The sequence below is a fragment of the Melopsittacus undulatus genome, chromosome 14 (assembly GCF_012275295.1).
Source record: "Melopsittacus undulatus isolate bMelUnd1 chromosome 14, bMelUnd1.mat.Z, whole genome shotgun sequence".
Classification (NCBI taxonomy): domain Eukaryota; kingdom Metazoa; phylum Chordata; class Aves; order Psittaciformes; family Psittaculidae; genus Melopsittacus; species Melopsittacus undulatus.
Genome location: NC_047540.1, coordinates 1,845,777 through 1,864,153, shown reverse-complemented (window position 1 = coordinate 1,864,153; position 18,377 = coordinate 1,845,777). Strand labels below are relative to the sequence as shown.

The following is an 18,377-nucleotide window of genomic DNA, read 5'->3' as shown; positions in this document are numbered from 1 at the left end:
TTGGGTCATTCCCTGGCCAGTGCCTTCAAATAACAGGTCAATTCCATAGGTTTTCAGTATCAACTAAGAAACATTCTCATGGGTAAATCTGATGTTTCTCACCACAGCTAGAGGGCAACTGCTTCCTGAAAGAGGGCAAGAAGCTGTGCTTCTCGATACACATCACAGTGTGGTCAGCTGTCATTTCAAAACCACTTTACATGATAAAGCAGAAGGAAAGAAAGGATGAGTTTCTCAGCACATCAGCAACAACTCATTGAGAGGTGATGGCCAAACTACAGCTCTTGACAAGGCTTGTGTGAGTCCCATCACGGAACCAGCATCTATGCCACGGCTGTCAGGCAATCTGAATACCTGGCTGCAGTATTCAGATTTGGAGATCCTGGAGCTAACAGGAGCTTTGAGAGTGGGTATCATCCACTGCCCTGCAGTGAATACCCAGCCCCAACCCATGTCAATCAACAGTCCCCAGGTAGTTGCTGTTGACAACACTTCAAGTCACCCCTTGAATTCCTTCTCCCTTAGGCATCCAGAGCATGTACTGGGTGTCTCCTCAAGTGTCACAGTTACATGACTTCCTCTACCTAAGCTCTTAAACCCTGCACACCAGTGAGACCAGTCTGACAACAGAAGACAAACGTCCTGTCTGTCCAGGCCAGCATGCAGAGGTGCTGCAATTACCTTTTGGACAAAAAGCTTTCCCCATGTGTGCACTCTGCACTGTTTATGTCAGGTACTCTGCAGACACCCTGCTAAAGATCCAGCCATTACCAGAGGAATGTCTCTGCACCGCCCGCGTAGGCACCATGGCACTTGGCTTCTCGGCTGGGTACGTGGCTGTGGCTAACGCAGTGCTCTCTGTGTTGCTCTCTGCTGGTGTCACCACTCCAAAGCCAGAACTTGGGTAACACGTCTGGTACTGACTTTGGCCAAGGATTGTGTACGTGGGATAGTCCTGTTAGAGGAAAGGATCAGTTGTGACAGGTAACTCCTTTCAGAAAACATTCTGTATTAAGATGACTTGTATGCTAGAACGTGCCTGTCAAAAAGAAATCCCAGCAAGAGCAGTCAGACTTCATACTAGTTCTTTCTGCATATCTAAGACATCCCCAAAAAGGGCTGAGAGCTCAGAGTTCCCAAGGGCACAGGCAGGTCTGCAGACAGGAGGTCAGCAGTGACAGGCACTCCTCTGCCTCCAGATTCTTCACAAATGAATTCCTTATGAATGATGTGACAGTAACAGGGCAGGATCAAGTGGATACTGTGGTGTCAGTCCCCTCTCTCTGTGCTCTGGTATTTGTGGTTTAGTCTTGGGTTTTATTTGCTGATATCAGATGTACTGACAGCACTAGAAAATTGTCTTGGGCTGAGTGTGCAATACCAGACACAAGAGCCACAGGGTAAACTGCCTTTACTCATGCCCTGACTTCAGCAAGCAACTGTTTTGCATGCTGTGACTAAAGGTATCCGTTTATGAAGACTATTTACTCACTGAGACCACTGAGAACCTGATGCTGTGCTTGAGGATTTCAATTTCTGCTAATTCAATTTTACTGATGCTGCACATAAACATGATAAGGAAGAAGTTTTACCTGTGAGATGCTGGCTACTGCTGACGTGGAAATATTGACAACAGTTGAGGATGTAGAGACTGGACTGGCATTGGTAGTTGATGCTGTAAAATGAAGAATTATTGCATTAAATGCTTTTAGGAAAGCACAAGAGATGAGACCAATCCAAGCTGTGAAAGAAGTACTTACTATGTGCAAGCATCTGTGCTCTCAGCAGCACTCTGCTTGTAACAGCCATAAAAGAAGTGGGGTGGATTTTGAAACCAGTTACCTTTCAGCTGGGCTTAGAGGGAAGGAGAACCAATGTACCTGCAAACCCAGGTGTTTCAGAACCCTTCCCTCCACCCCTGCCAAGCAATTGGAGTACCATTAAAATGGCTTCACAGCTTGACTAGAAGTTTTGGGAAGACAACAATCACCTTCTGATGCTCAATAGTAGCAGATGGAGATGAATCAATCAGTGAAATGAATGTGAATGTCTTTAAATGAGCTCTGATCAATTCTCTCTGCATTTGACTCAACAGATTTTGTCTCATTAGAACAGGAAATTGAAGGAAACAGTAAAAATAGTTCCAGTAGTATCAAAAGGGTGTTTCCTATTGAGGAAAACAGTGTATTTCCCCAGATCCCTGAGACACTACAACTGGGGTCTGGATGAGACTTTCTGCAATGATTTGTCAACAGCTTGCAGGTCAAATTATCAGAGACAAGTATTTGTTAGGATGAATTTTAAGCCTTTCTGTCACTGTATTCACTTCTTCCAAGACACAGAAGAGGCTGCTCTGGGAACACCAGTCATTTAGGAGATGGTGTGGTTTTATACTCCATTGAACACCACTCCCCATGGGGGTTTGGGACCCTCGAGGATTAGTGAAAACACAGAATGAACTCAGCATGAGCAACATCAGGATGTACTAAAGCAGGTGCCACCAAGAAGTATTCTCTTTTGCTAAACCTTTCTCTGCACACAAATAAAACTAAAACTCACTTTCACATGCTTATGAAAACGCAGAACTCCACAGCCTTGCCTCTACCTGACCATCACTGACAGAATCCCTCACTTTCTGCAGATGACACCCATAGGAGTTCACCCAAACCCAAAGAACTTGAGCTTCTGAAGGCTTCAGTCTTCCTACCCAAGGAAACAGACTCCACCATGAACTCTTACTGTACAGTGTGTTATGTCAAGTGCACATGCTTCCTGGTGAACAGCTCCAGCAAAGAGGAATGGATCCAAAATATGCCCCCCAAAAAAGGATGAAAACCAAAAGGAACAGATCTTAAAAGAGCTGCAGAAATACAGAGCATTTACAAGAGGTGAGCAGGGTGAAGGGTGGCATCTTCCTAGAAGCAGAAACGAAGGTAGCCCCTGGGAATCCCCACACAGGTAGGAGCAGCAGTGTTCAAATCCAGATGGGAGAGAGTACAGAGGAGAAGACTTGGAAAACAGGCTGCAGTGAGCAGCAATAACAGTAATGAAGACACTCAAGTACCTACAGTAGCTGTGCAGCTACTAGAAGCACAGTTGTGAGAGGCAGGTACCCATCACAGATACTGCTCAGAAGCAACTGGTAGAGAATAGGGGTTAGTTTCCCAATAAAACTCCTTCCACCTATCCACGTTACAGGAACAATCAAGGCTGTTACAGCTAAAGAGAATGGCACTTCCCAGGGCACTGTGAAGAGCAGCTCTCCAGACAAGAGCCTCTTCTCTGGAGATGAGTTCCATGGAAGACATTATTGTGCCACCTCTCTCAAGATGACTACAGAGAGCACACAGAAAGCCATTCTCATCTGTAGTGCTCTGAAGAGGCTGTTGCTGCCCTGAGATAAAGAACACAAGAAACCATGGGGAAAAAAAAGATTCCAAGTGCTCTGATTCTGGTAAAACCAGATTCCTTGTGTATGAATTTCATGTTTAGCTTAACCCTGGTCTCCTTCCAATGTTTCTTTCTTTATTACCCTTTCTCTATCCAGTGCTACACATCAGATCCTTACAAACAGCTCCCACCACAGAGACTGACCAGTTCTTTCTGCACTGGGGGTCAGATCCTTTATCTGTGAATGGGCAAAACCATGCAAAAACGTTTGGCATGGATGTGCCAGAAGGGACCAACCGCTTCATGGCCTCAGCAAACACAAATACTACCTTGAAGATGCTGTAACTCTCTTCTTTCTTCCCAACTTCCAGACCTCATTTCAGATCTTATATCTCTACCTCCCCTGCCTTATTCCTATTTGGTTTTGCTTCAGTTGTTTTCAAAGATGCTTCAAGCCCGTTCTTGTGCTGGGCAATTGCAATGAGTGCCTTTCATGTCTCACTAGGCTGTCCTGCTCCCCCGGGCAGGAAGAGGTGAGGCAAGAAGCAGCTATTCTTCCTGTTGTTCCCAGTGCTTCCCAGCACCTCTGTGATGTGCCACCATGGCCAAGCACAACAAGCAAAATCCTCAATCACTCAGTGCACTTGGCACTCATTAGAGCACATCTGGATACTGCATTCGCTCTGGGGCCTCAAGCACAAGAAACATGTTGATAAAATTCAGTGGGTCTGGCAAAGAGCCACTGAAACACACCAGGAGCTGGAACATGCATCCCGTGAGGGGCAGCAGGGGGAGCAGGACAGCCCAGCCTGCAGAAGAGATGGGTCTGGGGGACCTGACAGCAGCCTGCTCCTACCTGCCTGGAGGTGATTGAGAAGACAGAGCCAGGCTCCTTTTGCAGGGGCACAAGCAGGAGGAGGGGAGGAACAGTCACAATGGGAAATGGGGGATACTCAAGGTTGACAACAGAGATAAGGGTTCTCTTTTGTGCTGCCAGCCAGGCACTGGAACTGGAGAAAGCTCCATCCTCAGAGGCTTCTGAGACCCAACTGGATGAAGCCCTGAGTAACCTGGTTCTGAATTCACTGTTAACTCTTCTTTGGGGCTGAACTGAATTCTCCCGAGGTCCCTGCTATGCAAACATCACACAAGAAATAAAGAATTCTTGAAGTGCTTCTAAAAAAACTACAGAGAAAGAGGCAAACTCACAATTCATCACCCAAACAAAATGGCAAAAATCCCACCTAAACCCCCCATGTCAATTTGCACATACTTGCCATAAGCAACAATGTTCCATTACTCAACCAAGTGGCACATTTACTCCTAACAATTGCTTTGAAGCTGGTGTAATTCAGCACCTGGCTTCTTTGATGTGGCACTTCCAGCAGCTGGAGTATTTGAAGGCTTTTCCTATAGTGAGAAATTCACTTTCTACAAGATCTACCAACCTGGGCAGTGTGTGTGACAGTTTATTTCCTAATGTCAAGCTAAAGCCCATCATAAAGAGTTTTAGCTGCAAGAGCATTCCCACTACAGGCATGCAAGAACACAACATTTAGTCTCATCTCCCCTTCCCATTTGCTTTTCACCCTGTTAAGTCCATCAGCATGGCACCAACAAGCCAGCCTGGTGCATACACAGGTATGTAGCAAACACAAACCCAAACACATACACACACACAAAAAGAGGCAAAGCATAAAGAAGCATGCACAAAGCAAGGACAAACGTGCAAGCCTCTCTATTTGTGGTATCTGGACTCAATTAGGTGGAGAGAGATGCAGATAAAAACCATGCCAAGTTACCTTCAATGGAATAAGAATAATGTGCTGGGCTGGGCTGGCTTGTGGTTAACCCTGTAGTGCAGGTAAGAACACTGTGCTGACTTGTAGATGCAGTCTGAATTAAACCACTTTCAGGTTTCATACCTGGCCACAGTGCACCTGAATCAGATAAATTGGACCAGTTACAAACAGATATGCTGGCACCAAAGAGCATGCTGCCACCTCAGATGCAGATCTTTGCTCATCACAAAAGCAAGTAACAAATGACACTTGAGGAATGTTGCATTTCTGACTGTCAGGCTGTGCATGGGTTAGAGCTGCTGACAAAAAGCCTGGAAAAGAGAAAATTAGAAGCACCAACAAGACCAATTCCCAAAGCTTGCAACTAAAAATCTGATCGTGTCACAGGAGGATGAACTGCTCATCATGTAAGGAACCTGCTGATCCCTCTGAGGTGCACAGCCCTGCAAAGGACCTCAGCTTTACATGGTGAGGCTGAGCTGGTATCTATCAAGGTGAAGGAAAACGCTTCCACTGCCTCACTGGGCTCCGAGTTGAATATGTTAAAACAAGCCACAAGTCAGTAACTTCCACAGACTGACAACAGCAAAACTAGAGCTTAAAACAAGGGAAAAAACCCGCATCTAAATGTTTCACCTAGACTTCCTGCTGCTCTGGAAAGCCTTTGTAATACTGGGCAGAGCACAGAGCCAGCAAACCATTGTAGTTCCTCTATTCAAGGCACACATCAGCACTGTGGGTCCAGCTCAGGTGCCGTGTTAGGGTGTAGTCTACTGCACTGACAGGGTAAAACCAGTGTCCTACTGAATCAGCTCAGCTCAGGCCTGGTTCTTCAAGGCTCCTCAGGCTTTTGTTTAAGTGCTTCCAGACCTAGAGTCAAAGTCAAAGGCATTTGTCCCTGGCCCTGGTTAGAAAGCAGGAATCAACTGAAAGGATCTATGTAAAAAGAAGCAGGAATGTGCAAAGCAGAGGGACAAAGGACATGTGGAGCTGCACACAAAGTTCAGGGCCAACAGAAAGAACACCCTTCTCCTTAAACCCCCCCCCCAAACCAGCACCAAGACTGTGAAAGCCACCTGCAGCCTTTCACACAGTGTATATAGCAGGACAAGCCTCAGGCTATGAGCTCTGTTTCTTACCCAGAAGACATGGGAGATGCTCTAGAGCTGGGCAAGTGCAGCTCACTCCATGCTGCTGCTTTTGTCAGAATGAAACTCTTAAATGGCTCTTTGATTTATTTACATACCTGATCTCAAACTGTCACCTATGAGTCAAACTAAGTCATTCACCTATCTGTACAGCACACCAGGGTTTTGATTCTTCAAAGCTGTGTCTTCATTGCTGTTTCAAACCTCTAGAACCACGTTAGCATACAGAAGGGAAGGGCTGATTTAAGAAAGGTTGTAGACATATTGCAGAAACTCCAGAATAAAACATATGGGAAACAAACCCTCTATGGAGAGTGGGAAGAGCTGTATTTGTTTAGGCTGGAAAGGGAGTGCCATGACTTTCAAATAGGTGAGGAAGTTTTAGAGGGAACAGCAACAAACAGTTCCTTACAGTGCAAGACAGATGGACAAGGAGCAGACAGCAACACAATGAGAGGGTGCCAGAACACACAGAAGTGCCTGACAATGAAACACAAACCAACTCTAACGCATGGGGGATGGTTACCACATGAGGAGTTAGCAATAGGTCAGACACACACATCAGAGGTGCTTGCAGGGGTGGTCGGATGCGAGTGCAGGAGCTGACACAGGTTGTGTGGTAAAGCATCTTTCAGCTCCTGCTTTCCATGACTGTAATCTCTCAGGATAGACAGGTTCTACTTCCATACAGCAAGGCACACTCCTGGCACTGTGGCACACCTCTGTCCCTCTCATCCTGCAAGACACTAACAATAAGCCAGCGCAGTCCTGAGGGTGACAGAGAGGAAGGCAAGGGGGGAACGAGACCCCTCCATGTGCAATGGCAGCAGCAGGGCACATCTGTGTACGTGGAAAGGCCTCAGAGGATAGCCCATCACTTGTAGTTTCTTGAGTTAATGTAAACCATCACATCCACACTGTTTCTGCCACCAACATACAGCCACATACAAGCAGCTTGTTGTATGTCACTACTCTCATTTTACTGCTTCTTCAATAAAATCTCTCTAGACCATGAGTATGCCCCATGCAGAGCAATGCACTAAACACCATCCAAAAAGAACCACACTCCAAGGAAAGGTGACAAATTGGCAAGAACATAGGTCATCTCTTCTCTGAAAGCAGCATCATGACCTGAGTGTTCTCAAGACCACACTTGTCAACTTGCTTGAATTTCATACTTCAAATACACCTGTTTTGTTCCAGCTAGATAAACCTCGATGCCTCCTTCTTTTTTGGCATGGAAACAAATGCACAGTAGTAAGTCATGCAAAGCTCTGGAACAGGCCCTTCCATAATGGTAAAACATCTGATCAGGCTGTCTGAGTCCCCATCTGCTCACGGACATTGTGAACAGGAACGAACTGTATCATTCCCTCTGCACTGTGCATGCTCAGTCCTTTACCCTCCATTGTCCATCTCATCCATCTTCTCAGTATGATCAAGCAGGTACCACTCCAGTATGATTTTCATTACTGGTAAAATGACTTCTAACATTTTCATAACACTTAAATTCAGACTAAAAATTCAGGTATTTAATAATAGACCTCAAAATTCATACCAAGACATTTCAGTAACTGATCACATTTCAGAAGATGTTTAACAGAAAGAGGTTCCCATGAAGTCAACACAAATGCTGCTCTCTTGCCTTGGTCTTCAGAAGAATTTCTCCTGTTACATTCAGAGTATAACACTAAGCAGGGAAGCATCCCTGAATTCCAGAACCTTGGGATAAAGCAACCCAAACACACATCCCCCCAGTACAGCCACCACAACCAAACATCACACACACAGAACACTAACAAACCTCTCCACATCTTTCCTACCCCCTTGATTTTAGAATTAAGTCTAAAACACCTTTTCAAACATCTTGGCCTAACACTTCAAGAGAGCATTCCACAGATATACCCATATTTGCCTTAAAGAAACCCAACCACACAACACAGTAACACACCTGAGCACTTCCAAAGCAGCCTTTGTGCACTGTCCACAGCAAACTATCAATAAACACCAAATAAATGAAGTCAATAAAACACCCAGCTACTGTTCAGATACAGCAGAAACAGTGCAACAAGGCACTGAAACCAAAGTACAGGCACCCAGGGAACAGCAGGATGTTCCAGCAACCATAAAATAGGGTTGGGCACAGTTTGTAGAATCACAGAGTGGTTTGGTTTGGGTTGGAAGGGACCTTAAGGCTCATCCAGTTCTGACCCTCTGCTGTAGGCAGGGACACCTTCCACTAGAGTGGGTTGCTCCAAGCCCCATCCAACCTGGCCTTGAACACTGCCAGGGATGTAGGTAACAGACCATCATGACAACACACACCACTACAATCAGACAAAGAAAATGAGGAAGGCAGTGTTTAGAAAGCCAGCAAACAAACTGCACTGGTAACTGAAAACTGGAGTATGGAAACAGCATCAGGCTCCTCCACACTCATTCAGCTTTCAGAGCAAAGCTCTTTCTCCAAGAGAATGAAGGGAGCTCAGGCAGAGAAACTTGGCTCCCCAGGACACATAACACAGAGTCAACCACGTCCTCACCCACCAGAAATCCCAAGCCCACAGCAGCTGGTGGAACCTTCCCAGCAGGGACTGAGGATCTCACAACAGCATCCATTTACACTTCAAGGCATGGAGATTTTAACACTACACATAAATCTGTCAGAGGATCTGTTCATTCAGTTCTACAGCATGACCACAAGCCCTGAGACAGACACTTGTGGCTCAGCCACTACCATGCTGTTCATGACAGCACCCAGGTGCTCTCCCAGGTTACCTGCATGGAAGGGAATGTTACCCCCAAATCCATCAATGCTTGGTGCTAAGGGGCAGAACCTGTTTCTGCCACAGTACATTTTTGAGAGCATTATACAGTATTTACAGCTAGTCACAGCAGACTCTTACCCTTCAAGCATCTGCAAAAACTGGAGAGGCTATTGAAGGACTCAAGTATTAGAGCAACTTAAGTCAACTTATTTGCCCAGCAAGACTTCTTAGCATGAAATCTGTATTTGGTGACAGGTGAAATAACAAAAACGTCTTAATCCTGGTCAGCAAAAAGGAAAGAAAAAATACCTTCATCCTATAGAGATGCTATAGGATGGGCTCTTGTGGGATTTCCCTGACAACGAAACTGCACAAACACAGCTATACACATCTAGAGAACACTATGATCCCAAACAAAGAACCATCTGACAAGGTTCATGGGGAGGCATCTAAATTAATGGCCAGGAAAAGAGCTTTGTAATAAATAATATCCTATGGATTCCATCTAGAGATCAGTACTGATCTACAGTTCAAGTCAGACACATGCTCTCCTACAGACTCTTCTCTCCAACACACCTGGTTAAGCTTAACATCATCTTTTTCATGAGAGAGAAGACAAGAACTGCAGGCCCTGAGAAGTCTTTGAGAAGTTACTTCTTACCGAAAGGAGGTAGTCCGTAGGTTTGGGTGGTCTGGGGGTAGATGGTGTAGGGCTGAGACTGCTGTAGTGCTTGGTACTGAGGCTGACCAGGGTAAGGGCTCATGGTTTCCGATACAGGTACAGAAAGGATATGTGTATATGGCCTTATTAAACAGAAAGAACAAAAGTAAAAAAGAGCTATTTACATGATGCATCTCTCAGCCTAAAAACCAGAAGATATATAAAACAAAAAACGCTTCAGAAAGCAGAAACAATACACACTGATCTGTGCTTTGGTGTAATAACTCACTTGTGTTTCCCAGAAGGAGAGGCTCTTGATTTACATACACTGCCTGGTTCTTGCTGTGACACCAGGGGAAGCTCTCCCCATTGCAATGCCAGAGTACAAGTGCTTACTCTAGGGCTGAGGGGAAGAACAAACTCCCCATTGCAACAGGCAAGAGCAATTAGCTTCATTTATCTTGCCTCTTGGGCATGCTGCAATGGGAAGAACTTTAAAGATCTCCAAACGTGGTGAATGATGAGAAAATCCTACATTCCCTTTAACTGATGTCCAATTTGTTTGTCCCCCAAATATCATGGGCACTATTCAACAAGTTGCATTGTTAATTACTTGAAGAGACTTATTTAACCTTGTGATCATAAAACAACAGCAACGGAACCCAAAGAGTGACTTGTGTCAGCTTCAGTGTCTGCAGCAACAAGTATCTGTCACCAGCACATATGAAAGTGTGATTTACAGCAGCCCAGAAATGCTTCAGAAAGGAGAGTTACAGGATTCAGTGAAGAATGTTTGACTTACTTTGCAGAATACATTTGTGAGGTATAATCATTTGATGACCTTGGGATATAATCAGTGCATGTCATAACTGAAAAAAGAAACAGTTTGTGTCATTACATAGGTGGTTTCAACACCCAACAAATAAAGCCAATAGAATATCAGCATGCACAGTATATTTTAACCAAGACAAAAGAATTTACAAAGGTTTCTTAGTGAGGATCTTGAATATTTGATTATTTTTTCAAAGCAAAGTTTAAAAAAAGCACTGTTAAGCCAGCACAAAATGGTTCTATTGCCAGTTCACAGCAGGTGGATGATCCAGTCAACACCATTTCTCCCTTTGTAACAGTGCTTTTCTCTTTACTAGTTGCTACCATCATCTTTTGCAACTGTCATGAGAAAACTTTGATTTCATTCCTGCCCAAATCTTGCGTTTCCTGAAGCAAAGTAACGAAGCCAGTGAAAGAACTGAGTAAAGAGAGTGGGACCAGAAGCACTCTGGAAGACACTTACTCTCACTGGCCATGGGAAGGTTTGAACCAAGGCTTGAAGATTCAGGTTTCTCATCGCTGACTTCTGCATTGCTCACATGACTGCCAGGACAAACAAAGGCTAATTGTTAGTGTTATGAACTCTTAAATGAACATCCTTGGGCCTTGTAACCCAAGATTTGGCCTTCCTAACTGAGGCAAACTGGCTCTTAACAGAAACCAGCTCTGCACTCTTCGCTGTTCCACACAGAGATCCTGAGAGAGATTTGCATCTCTAATTAGACATGAAACTGTACTGGATTTGCACTGCAATGTCTGGTAGTGGGGAGCTGCAGGGGTGCACTGAAGCAGAATCATCACCATTCACTCTGGCATGTTCAGACCTGCTTGTGCTGCCCTCAGCTCCTCTGCAGCCAACAGAGAGAAAAAGTCCTCCTAGGACATGGTTCATCTCACCTCCCACCAGCTAGACAGACTTCTGCCTAAGAGCTCATCTCCCCTCTGTCAGGTTAAAGCCATTTCTCTTGTCCTGTCCCTAAGAAATTGTCCAGAAAGTAATTGTTCTCCACAGTATTTGTGACTACTCACAGGAAGAGAATAAACCCAAATACAGCTATTCTCAGAATATGTAAGAATCGTGATAAATTCCTAAATATGATATACATCAGGAAGCACCTACTGAGGCTAAAATTAGTACCAGAGAATGGCTTTAAATAGAAGAGGCTATCGATTTGAGAGGGTTTAACTGCTCAAATCAGTTCTGCTGAGAATCAGAGCACAGACATTATTAAAATATCCTGATTCTCACCAGAATCAATGCATGTTATGTGCAGAACATGACAGTCCCATCAGATTCTGTGAAAAGCAGGATGCTTGATGATGCAATGAAGAGTCTTTGTAACTGAATACCAAAGCGTCAGTATATGTTTTGTAATTGGGAACTCTAAATTACAGCAATTACAGAATTGACTTTTATTTGCCATGAAAACAATGTAAGCTTCTAAAATGGAAGCTTCTAATGATAAAAGAACAGCAATAACAGTCCCACACTAAATCAAACTGAGCATTACATACCTCAAACTTTGTTCTCTGGATTCCTGCATCTTGGCTTTTTTCACCTGTGAAGACAAAAAGGTTCAGACACAAGCGAGGAGAGCTGTCCTTGAGAGAACCTGTGCAGATCCCCACAGCAGGAGCTCCCAGCAGTGGTTAAGCACAGAAAACCTTGCACTGAACTAATACAGTATCAAGAGTGGGTTACAAACCTGACAACTGACTTCACTTTGCTCTTGTTCTTTTACTAGGAAAATTCACTTGGTTTAAGAATGGTCTCACTAAAAAGAAACCCCAAAGGTTGTTCTCTCAATTTCTTCCTGCAAGAATGTGCCACTATACTCAAAATATCACCTCACTTACTAGTTGTGATCAATAGTCTCACATTATGCCTCAGAAAGACTGACTGGAATAAGATAGTTAAAAGGAGTTACCAAGATCTTCAGCTGAAAATTACAGCAGAATCTCTTACAGAAGCTGCTTTCATGTACTGAACACTAGCTGCACCCTGTCTCTCATGCCCTGTATAAATACCTTACATGGCATTTCCTTTCTTAATACATTTCATTCAGTTTTAAATCTTGTATGTATCTGGAGTTCAATTGTTCTGGTTTTGCTGATTTGCTTCCCATTTTGTGCATATTGACTCACACCCATAACCTGCGTTTTGTGTCACACAATCTTTTGAACAAGTGGAAATCTCCATTTCCATTTCATTCAATGCCATTACAATGTATTTTCTAACTGGTTAACTGAAGAAGACCAAATTCTCCCATTAAAAAAGCATCAGAATCTTTTCAATGAGGATGTTGCCCACCTGCCCTCAGTGTTTTACTGTGCATGTGAACAGGTCCCCAGAATGAAAATCAGCTTCACTCTCATGGTAACGTGGCAACTGCTTGTTGAGTTTGCATCAAGTTTAATGTGGGACTATTACATTAATACAAACTTGATTGTTTAATTCCTGAGCTCTCATGTTTTAGACATACAAATTCTACTTCGTATCATACTGTATTAGTAACAGCTCTACAAAGCTCATGTGAAGTGATGTTATCAGCTACTGGTAACACAGGCAGGATCACAAAGAGGTAAGATGTTTGAACAACAGCTTTTAGCCTAAGACATGCTTCCCTACTCAAACTCACTGTTAAATAAAGAGCTAAATAAAATGCTTTCCCCCTGCAGAGATGATGGATCATAGCATCTTTTCAAGGTCTCAAGCCCGAGAAGAGTTATAGACTATTCACACTGTAACATGCTGCTTCTGTCATTGAAAGAGTGAATTTTCATTTCTCTGCAACAGGCTTGAAACAGTCTGGTTTTCTGAGCATAACAAGTAATTATTTGACATAGGAACATTACAGAGTTCAAGCATACATAACTATTTCTTTTCTTACTACTGCCTGTAAAATTGTAGTAAATTCAGTGTACAACACACTGCACTAAGAGCAAAATGATTCTTTACCTCTAGATAAATATACTCAGAATAAGCCTCATTTTCCATTCTTAATCACAGTAAGGCTACACTGCATTTGGGAGATCACCAATGTTCATTTTTAGCCTCTTCAAATGTACTTACTGGTTGTTCGGGTAAGTCTTGAGGCTCTTCCATGGGTATTACTATTTTAATGCTTAAATGAGTTGAATCGTGTGTTCTTGGCAGTCTTCAAAGGCTGTCAAAAAAAGGTGTTCATAGCTTTATGTACTTTTTGGGGGGGCTTATCATTTAGGCTATCAGAGAACATTAATTGTTACATATTCCACCCACCAGCTTTCCAAACTCATGTTGCCATCTCCCAAATAAAAGACAAAATTCATATATGGAAAGATTTCATAAACAAGGGATTTAGCTTTAAGCTTCCAAGAGCCAGATTTTTTACGCACGTGGCACATTTCTGCATCATTTACTTGTACCACACTGACTCCAGAAGCTAAAGTATCAATCAGACATGTGCCCCGTGATTTGAAACACACTTTAAATGATCAAGCCTGGTCTAGTAGGTCAGTAAACAGCGTGATTCAATCTAACCTGTTTTAATTTAGAACATTTATATAACGAACAAAAAAAAACCAGGACAAGCCTCTACACCTACATGCATTCAGATGCAGGAGGGCTCATTGCCGAAGTCACCCAGCAAGGTGGTTGCTTCAAGTGCACCTTTCAGAAAGAGGAGTTTGATGAACATTTATAATAGCATTTTTATGTTGGAAGCTATGTAACCCAGTAGTGCTGAGCGGAGGGATCCTGCATCCTAACATCAGAGCTGCTATCCCCTGTGTTTTAATAACAGGAAAAGGGAATCTTGCAGATTTCTTGCACAACTTGGTTCAGTTTTGCAGTTTGCTAGACAAAAGAGAACGGTCCATGTCCTCCACTGCTCCCCCCTCACCCAACTAGTGCTCACCAACAGTGAGACCCTGCTGCTCCCCTTTCACCCTCTCATTTCTCACCCAGTTCATTAAAACCAACCCTGACCTCTTCAGCCAAGCCCCATCTCCAGTGCATCAAAGGCCAGCAGGAGCCTCCTCTCCTAGCCCAGCAGAGCTGGCTCTTCCACATTCACATGTGTACACGGCTGCACACAGAGGACAAATTCAATGGGTTACAGAAACCAGAAGAAATCACATCATCATAGAACAGTTTGGGTTGGAAGGGACCTTAAAGATCACTCAGCTCCAACCTCTCTTTTGGAAATCAATCATTCTGTATGTGGAGAAGATGAGCAGAGGATCTATCCATAACACAAAGCTTGGAGGGCTGATCATAAAGTATGTCCCACAATTTTCTTACCAGTTCCTTACTGGACTTCTGAGGACTTAACAGAGAAGCAGCAAGGGAGACATGCTCAGAAACACTGTGGTTTGTAAGAAATCAAACACAGTGATGTTTTGTGCTGAGGTCCAACCTGTTCCTGCCTCCACAGCCACAGGAGTTAGGCTGTAAACCTCAGTGGGAACACAGAGGCTCTTCACCTCCTTCCTCTCCTTCTGTTCTCCCAGCCTGTCTGGAGCATTGACCTACACATCATGAGACTGTCCCCATGCAAAGTGACTGAAGAACTCAACCCTCTGGTGCCCTAAAAGCACTTGCTCTTTCCCATCCTGGTTCTTCCAGACCTACTTAAGCTCTTGGCACGTGTAGGCAGCCTGCAGCCAGCCCCACGTGCTGAGCATGGGGATGCTTTGCAGCTGGGATAATGCCCTATTAACCAGGAAAACACAAAGGATTTCTTCTCCCTTATTCGATGACAGGTCAGGGTCTGGCATGCCACATACACCAGGGTAAGATTTCATTGAGGGCTAAGTGTTCTCCTCCCCTAACCAAAGACTCACCTGTATTCCCTCAACCGTAAATCAACTGAAGTCACAAGAACTCTATTCAACAGCTCTTTCCAAACAACCCTACTCACACCACACACAAAGCAGTCTACAGTACAAAGTGCTACTCTTAGTATTCCAGTTTTCCCCCTCATTGCTTTTAATTGGGTTTATTTTACAGATAAAAGCTTCTTTCCTTTCAACTTGTTGTAGGAATAACAGAGAAAAACCAAGGCTGAAAAGAAACCCTGGCAGTCAAAGATCACAAAGAGCAGTGTAAAGTACAACGGCCAACAGCAAGAATACATGAAATAGGTACCAATGGGTCCTGTCCTGTTTCTTGTTACCAGTCTCATTGTATGAAACAGGTCTCACATCACACTTCAATCCATACAGCAATAATTTCCCATTCTACGCTTTGTTTAAAAGCTCTGAGCAGCTCTTTCTGTTTTTGGAAGGAAAGAGCAGGACTTGGCACCATGGGAAGTGGTGGATCCCCCAGTCCCTTTTTGTCTTCAATTTAATTAAAAACACCCAAAGAAATAAATAGAGTGAAGAGAGAAGAAGCACACTGTGATACTGCTGTGCACTGCATAGCACTGAGTGCTTTTTATTCTGCAGGTTTATAACTGAAGTTCTAATCTTCAGGCAAAGAACTCTACTGACCCATCTCCCCATGGTGGCAGCAACCTCTGTCCCCCACACCAGGATGTGAGCATAGAACCTCCTCACTCCACAGCAAAGTTCCTCTTCAGTTTTATCCTCCTCCATGTCTCAGCATTCCTACATCCAACTGAGATAATATTTCATCAGCCAAGCTGCTGATATACTTCAAACTTGGTATCCATCATAGGCAAAGCTGTGACTGCAGTGAGAGCCAGCCTGCTGCCTGCTCCTGCAGGGATCTCTCGTGAGGGTTTGGCAATACCAGGCATTCCCTCAAGTGTGGAAGAATCCCCCAGTTTGTTTTGAAACAGCTTGATTAAAGCTGACACGAAATGACAGCATCAGCTTGGTTCCTAGTTGGGCTGTGCAATAAACCAGGAGCTGTCAGGGATTGAACAGTTTTATGTACTAAAGCTGCATTTTCCCTTCCTCCAGGCAAAACAAGTTAATGGAAATTCTTCATCAGGTTGTACCATCACAATGATGCAACAAAACAAGTGAGTAAATAGATTCCTGGGTGTGTAAAATGTTCTATCTGGTGAGGCTGGATACAAACTCAAAAAGCTTTAAAGACACTTTAAAGAGAAGGGAATCACAGTGTTAAGATGCTCATGCGACCCAGTGACATGCAAAGAGACAGGGGTGAGCAGCAGAGGAGAGGCTCATCCAGCTTCTCTCCTCCACTAAGGAATGACATATTTCAGACACATCACTTGCTCTCACACATTCCTGCAGGTAACACAATGCATGATTTCCTTCCCACTGCATTCAATGTTCATTGATAAATGTCACCCTTGTTATGGCTGCACATGCAGTACCTGACAGCCAGGCGGAACTGAAGAGGTGTGCTACTCCAGTGTCTGAACAGACAAATGAGGTAAGAGGGGAAAGGAACTCGGGTTTCTAACTTCAAACCCTACCTTCCTACACAACAACCAACTCCTCAGACAACAGTCTTGCTCTCCAGAGCAACTGTGAGAAGTGCCCTCTCACATCCATCTTCAAGCTTCGCCTGTTAACATTCACTCCCTCTGTAGCACAGTTCTCCCCTCATCTCCTTTTCCAGCAGCAGAGAGCAGCTGTTTAAAACCAAGAAAATGGGGTAGAGTTAATGAATGAAAGCTGTGCTGCTCACCAGTCTGCTCATCTCCCATCAGAACAAACCCAGTGCATCTCCCAGCAAAGATTTAACTGCTATCCTCTGCACATCTCACACCCCAGCTGTGGCTGCCCCATCCCTGGCAGTGCTCAAGGCCAGGTTGGACAGAGCCTTGGGTGACCTGGTGTAGTGTGATGGGGTCCTGCCCACGGCAGAGGGTTAGAACTGGATGATCTTAAGCTCCTTTCCAATCCAAACCAGTCTGTGATTCTATGGAAAGTCTGGGGGGAGGCAGATGGGGTGTCCTGTTTTTGAAGGTACTATGACAAGAACAGTCCTGATGGGTTGAAAAACCAGGGTTTGATTAAAATGTCATAATCTTAAAATGGAAATGAAAAAATTAGCAAAAATTAGCAAAACTTTATAAAGTGAGAAAATGACTGACATGTGGTAGCACAAATACATCCTACCCTAAGCAATGCCTGTTTCATTAACAGGAACCCTTGAAGGGCTGTCACCAGCAGGGCTCTGGGCAGTCCCTTCATACAGACCATGCACTGGCTGCCCAGTCCTTACACAATGTTTTTCAATTGGATTTTGAACCACAGCAGGGAACTTTTTTAATGGGGAAAAGAACTGTTTGCACAAATGGAAGATTGGGAAATAACAACTTCATACTTGAGAAAAACAACTCCCACTGAGCCCAGAAAGAAGTCAGCAACCTCTTCTAGCTGGAGCTAACATGGCACAAACTGCCATCAACCTTTTAGCTACAAACCACATCACAGGAATTTATGCAAATGGAAGCAAAGGAGAAAACTCCAGCATAGCATCCCAGCCTGGTTTGGGTTGGAAAGGACCTTAAAACTCATCCAGTTCCAACCTCCTTACACGGGCAGGGACACCTTCCACTGGAGCAGCTTGCTCCGAGCCCTGGCTAACTTGGCCTTGAGCACTGCCAGGGATGGGGCAGCTACAGCTGCTCTGGGCACCCTGTGCCAGCGCCTCAGCACCCTAAATACATATCAAAAAGTCACATAACTAGCACCAGGAAATTAATCCTATTAGAGAAACTGCTTCAGTTTCTCAACCTGCACCAGGATTTTATAAAAAAGGTTGTGACTTCAGCAAATTTCTTTCTTTTGTTATTTTGCATTAGAGGAGCCATGGTATTTATCACAGTGCCATCAGTTCTGAGCA

At 44.1% G+C, this 18,377-nt stretch overlaps 1 protein-coding gene across 3 annotated transcripts in view; it reads right to left on the bottom strand.

Annotated features, from left to right (window-relative positions):
• Window positions 1–18,377, bottom strand: part of EYA3 (EYA transcriptional coactivator and phosphatase 3) — a 31,963-nt gene that overhangs the window by 9,481 nt on the left and 4,105 nt on the right. The window contains exons 2-10 of one of the 3 annotated variants that reach the window (XM_031043365.2): window positions 14,188–14,252; window positions 13,674–13,767; window positions 12,116–12,159; window positions 11,064–11,143; window positions 10,572–10,638; window positions 9,770–9,912; window positions 5,193–5,330; window positions 1,593–1,675; window positions 772–955 (exon numbers count right to left, since the gene is read on the bottom strand). In XM_031043365.2, coding sequence (XP_030899225.2) covers window positions 772–955; window positions 1,593–1,675; window positions 5,193–5,330; window positions 9,770–9,912; window positions 10,572–10,638; window positions 11,064–11,143; window positions 12,116–12,159; window positions 13,674–13,706 — 772 coding nt within the window. In that variant the 5' untranslated portion in view covers window positions 13,707–13,767; window positions 14,188–14,252. The remainder of the gene's footprint in view (window positions 1–771; window positions 956–1,592; window positions 1,676–5,192; window positions 5,331–9,769; window positions 9,913–10,571; window positions 10,639–11,063; window positions 11,144–12,115; window positions 12,160–13,673; window positions 13,768–14,187; window positions 14,253–18,377) is intronic. The other 2 variants (XM_005142709.4, XM_031043366.2) reach the window with 2 other exon arrangements.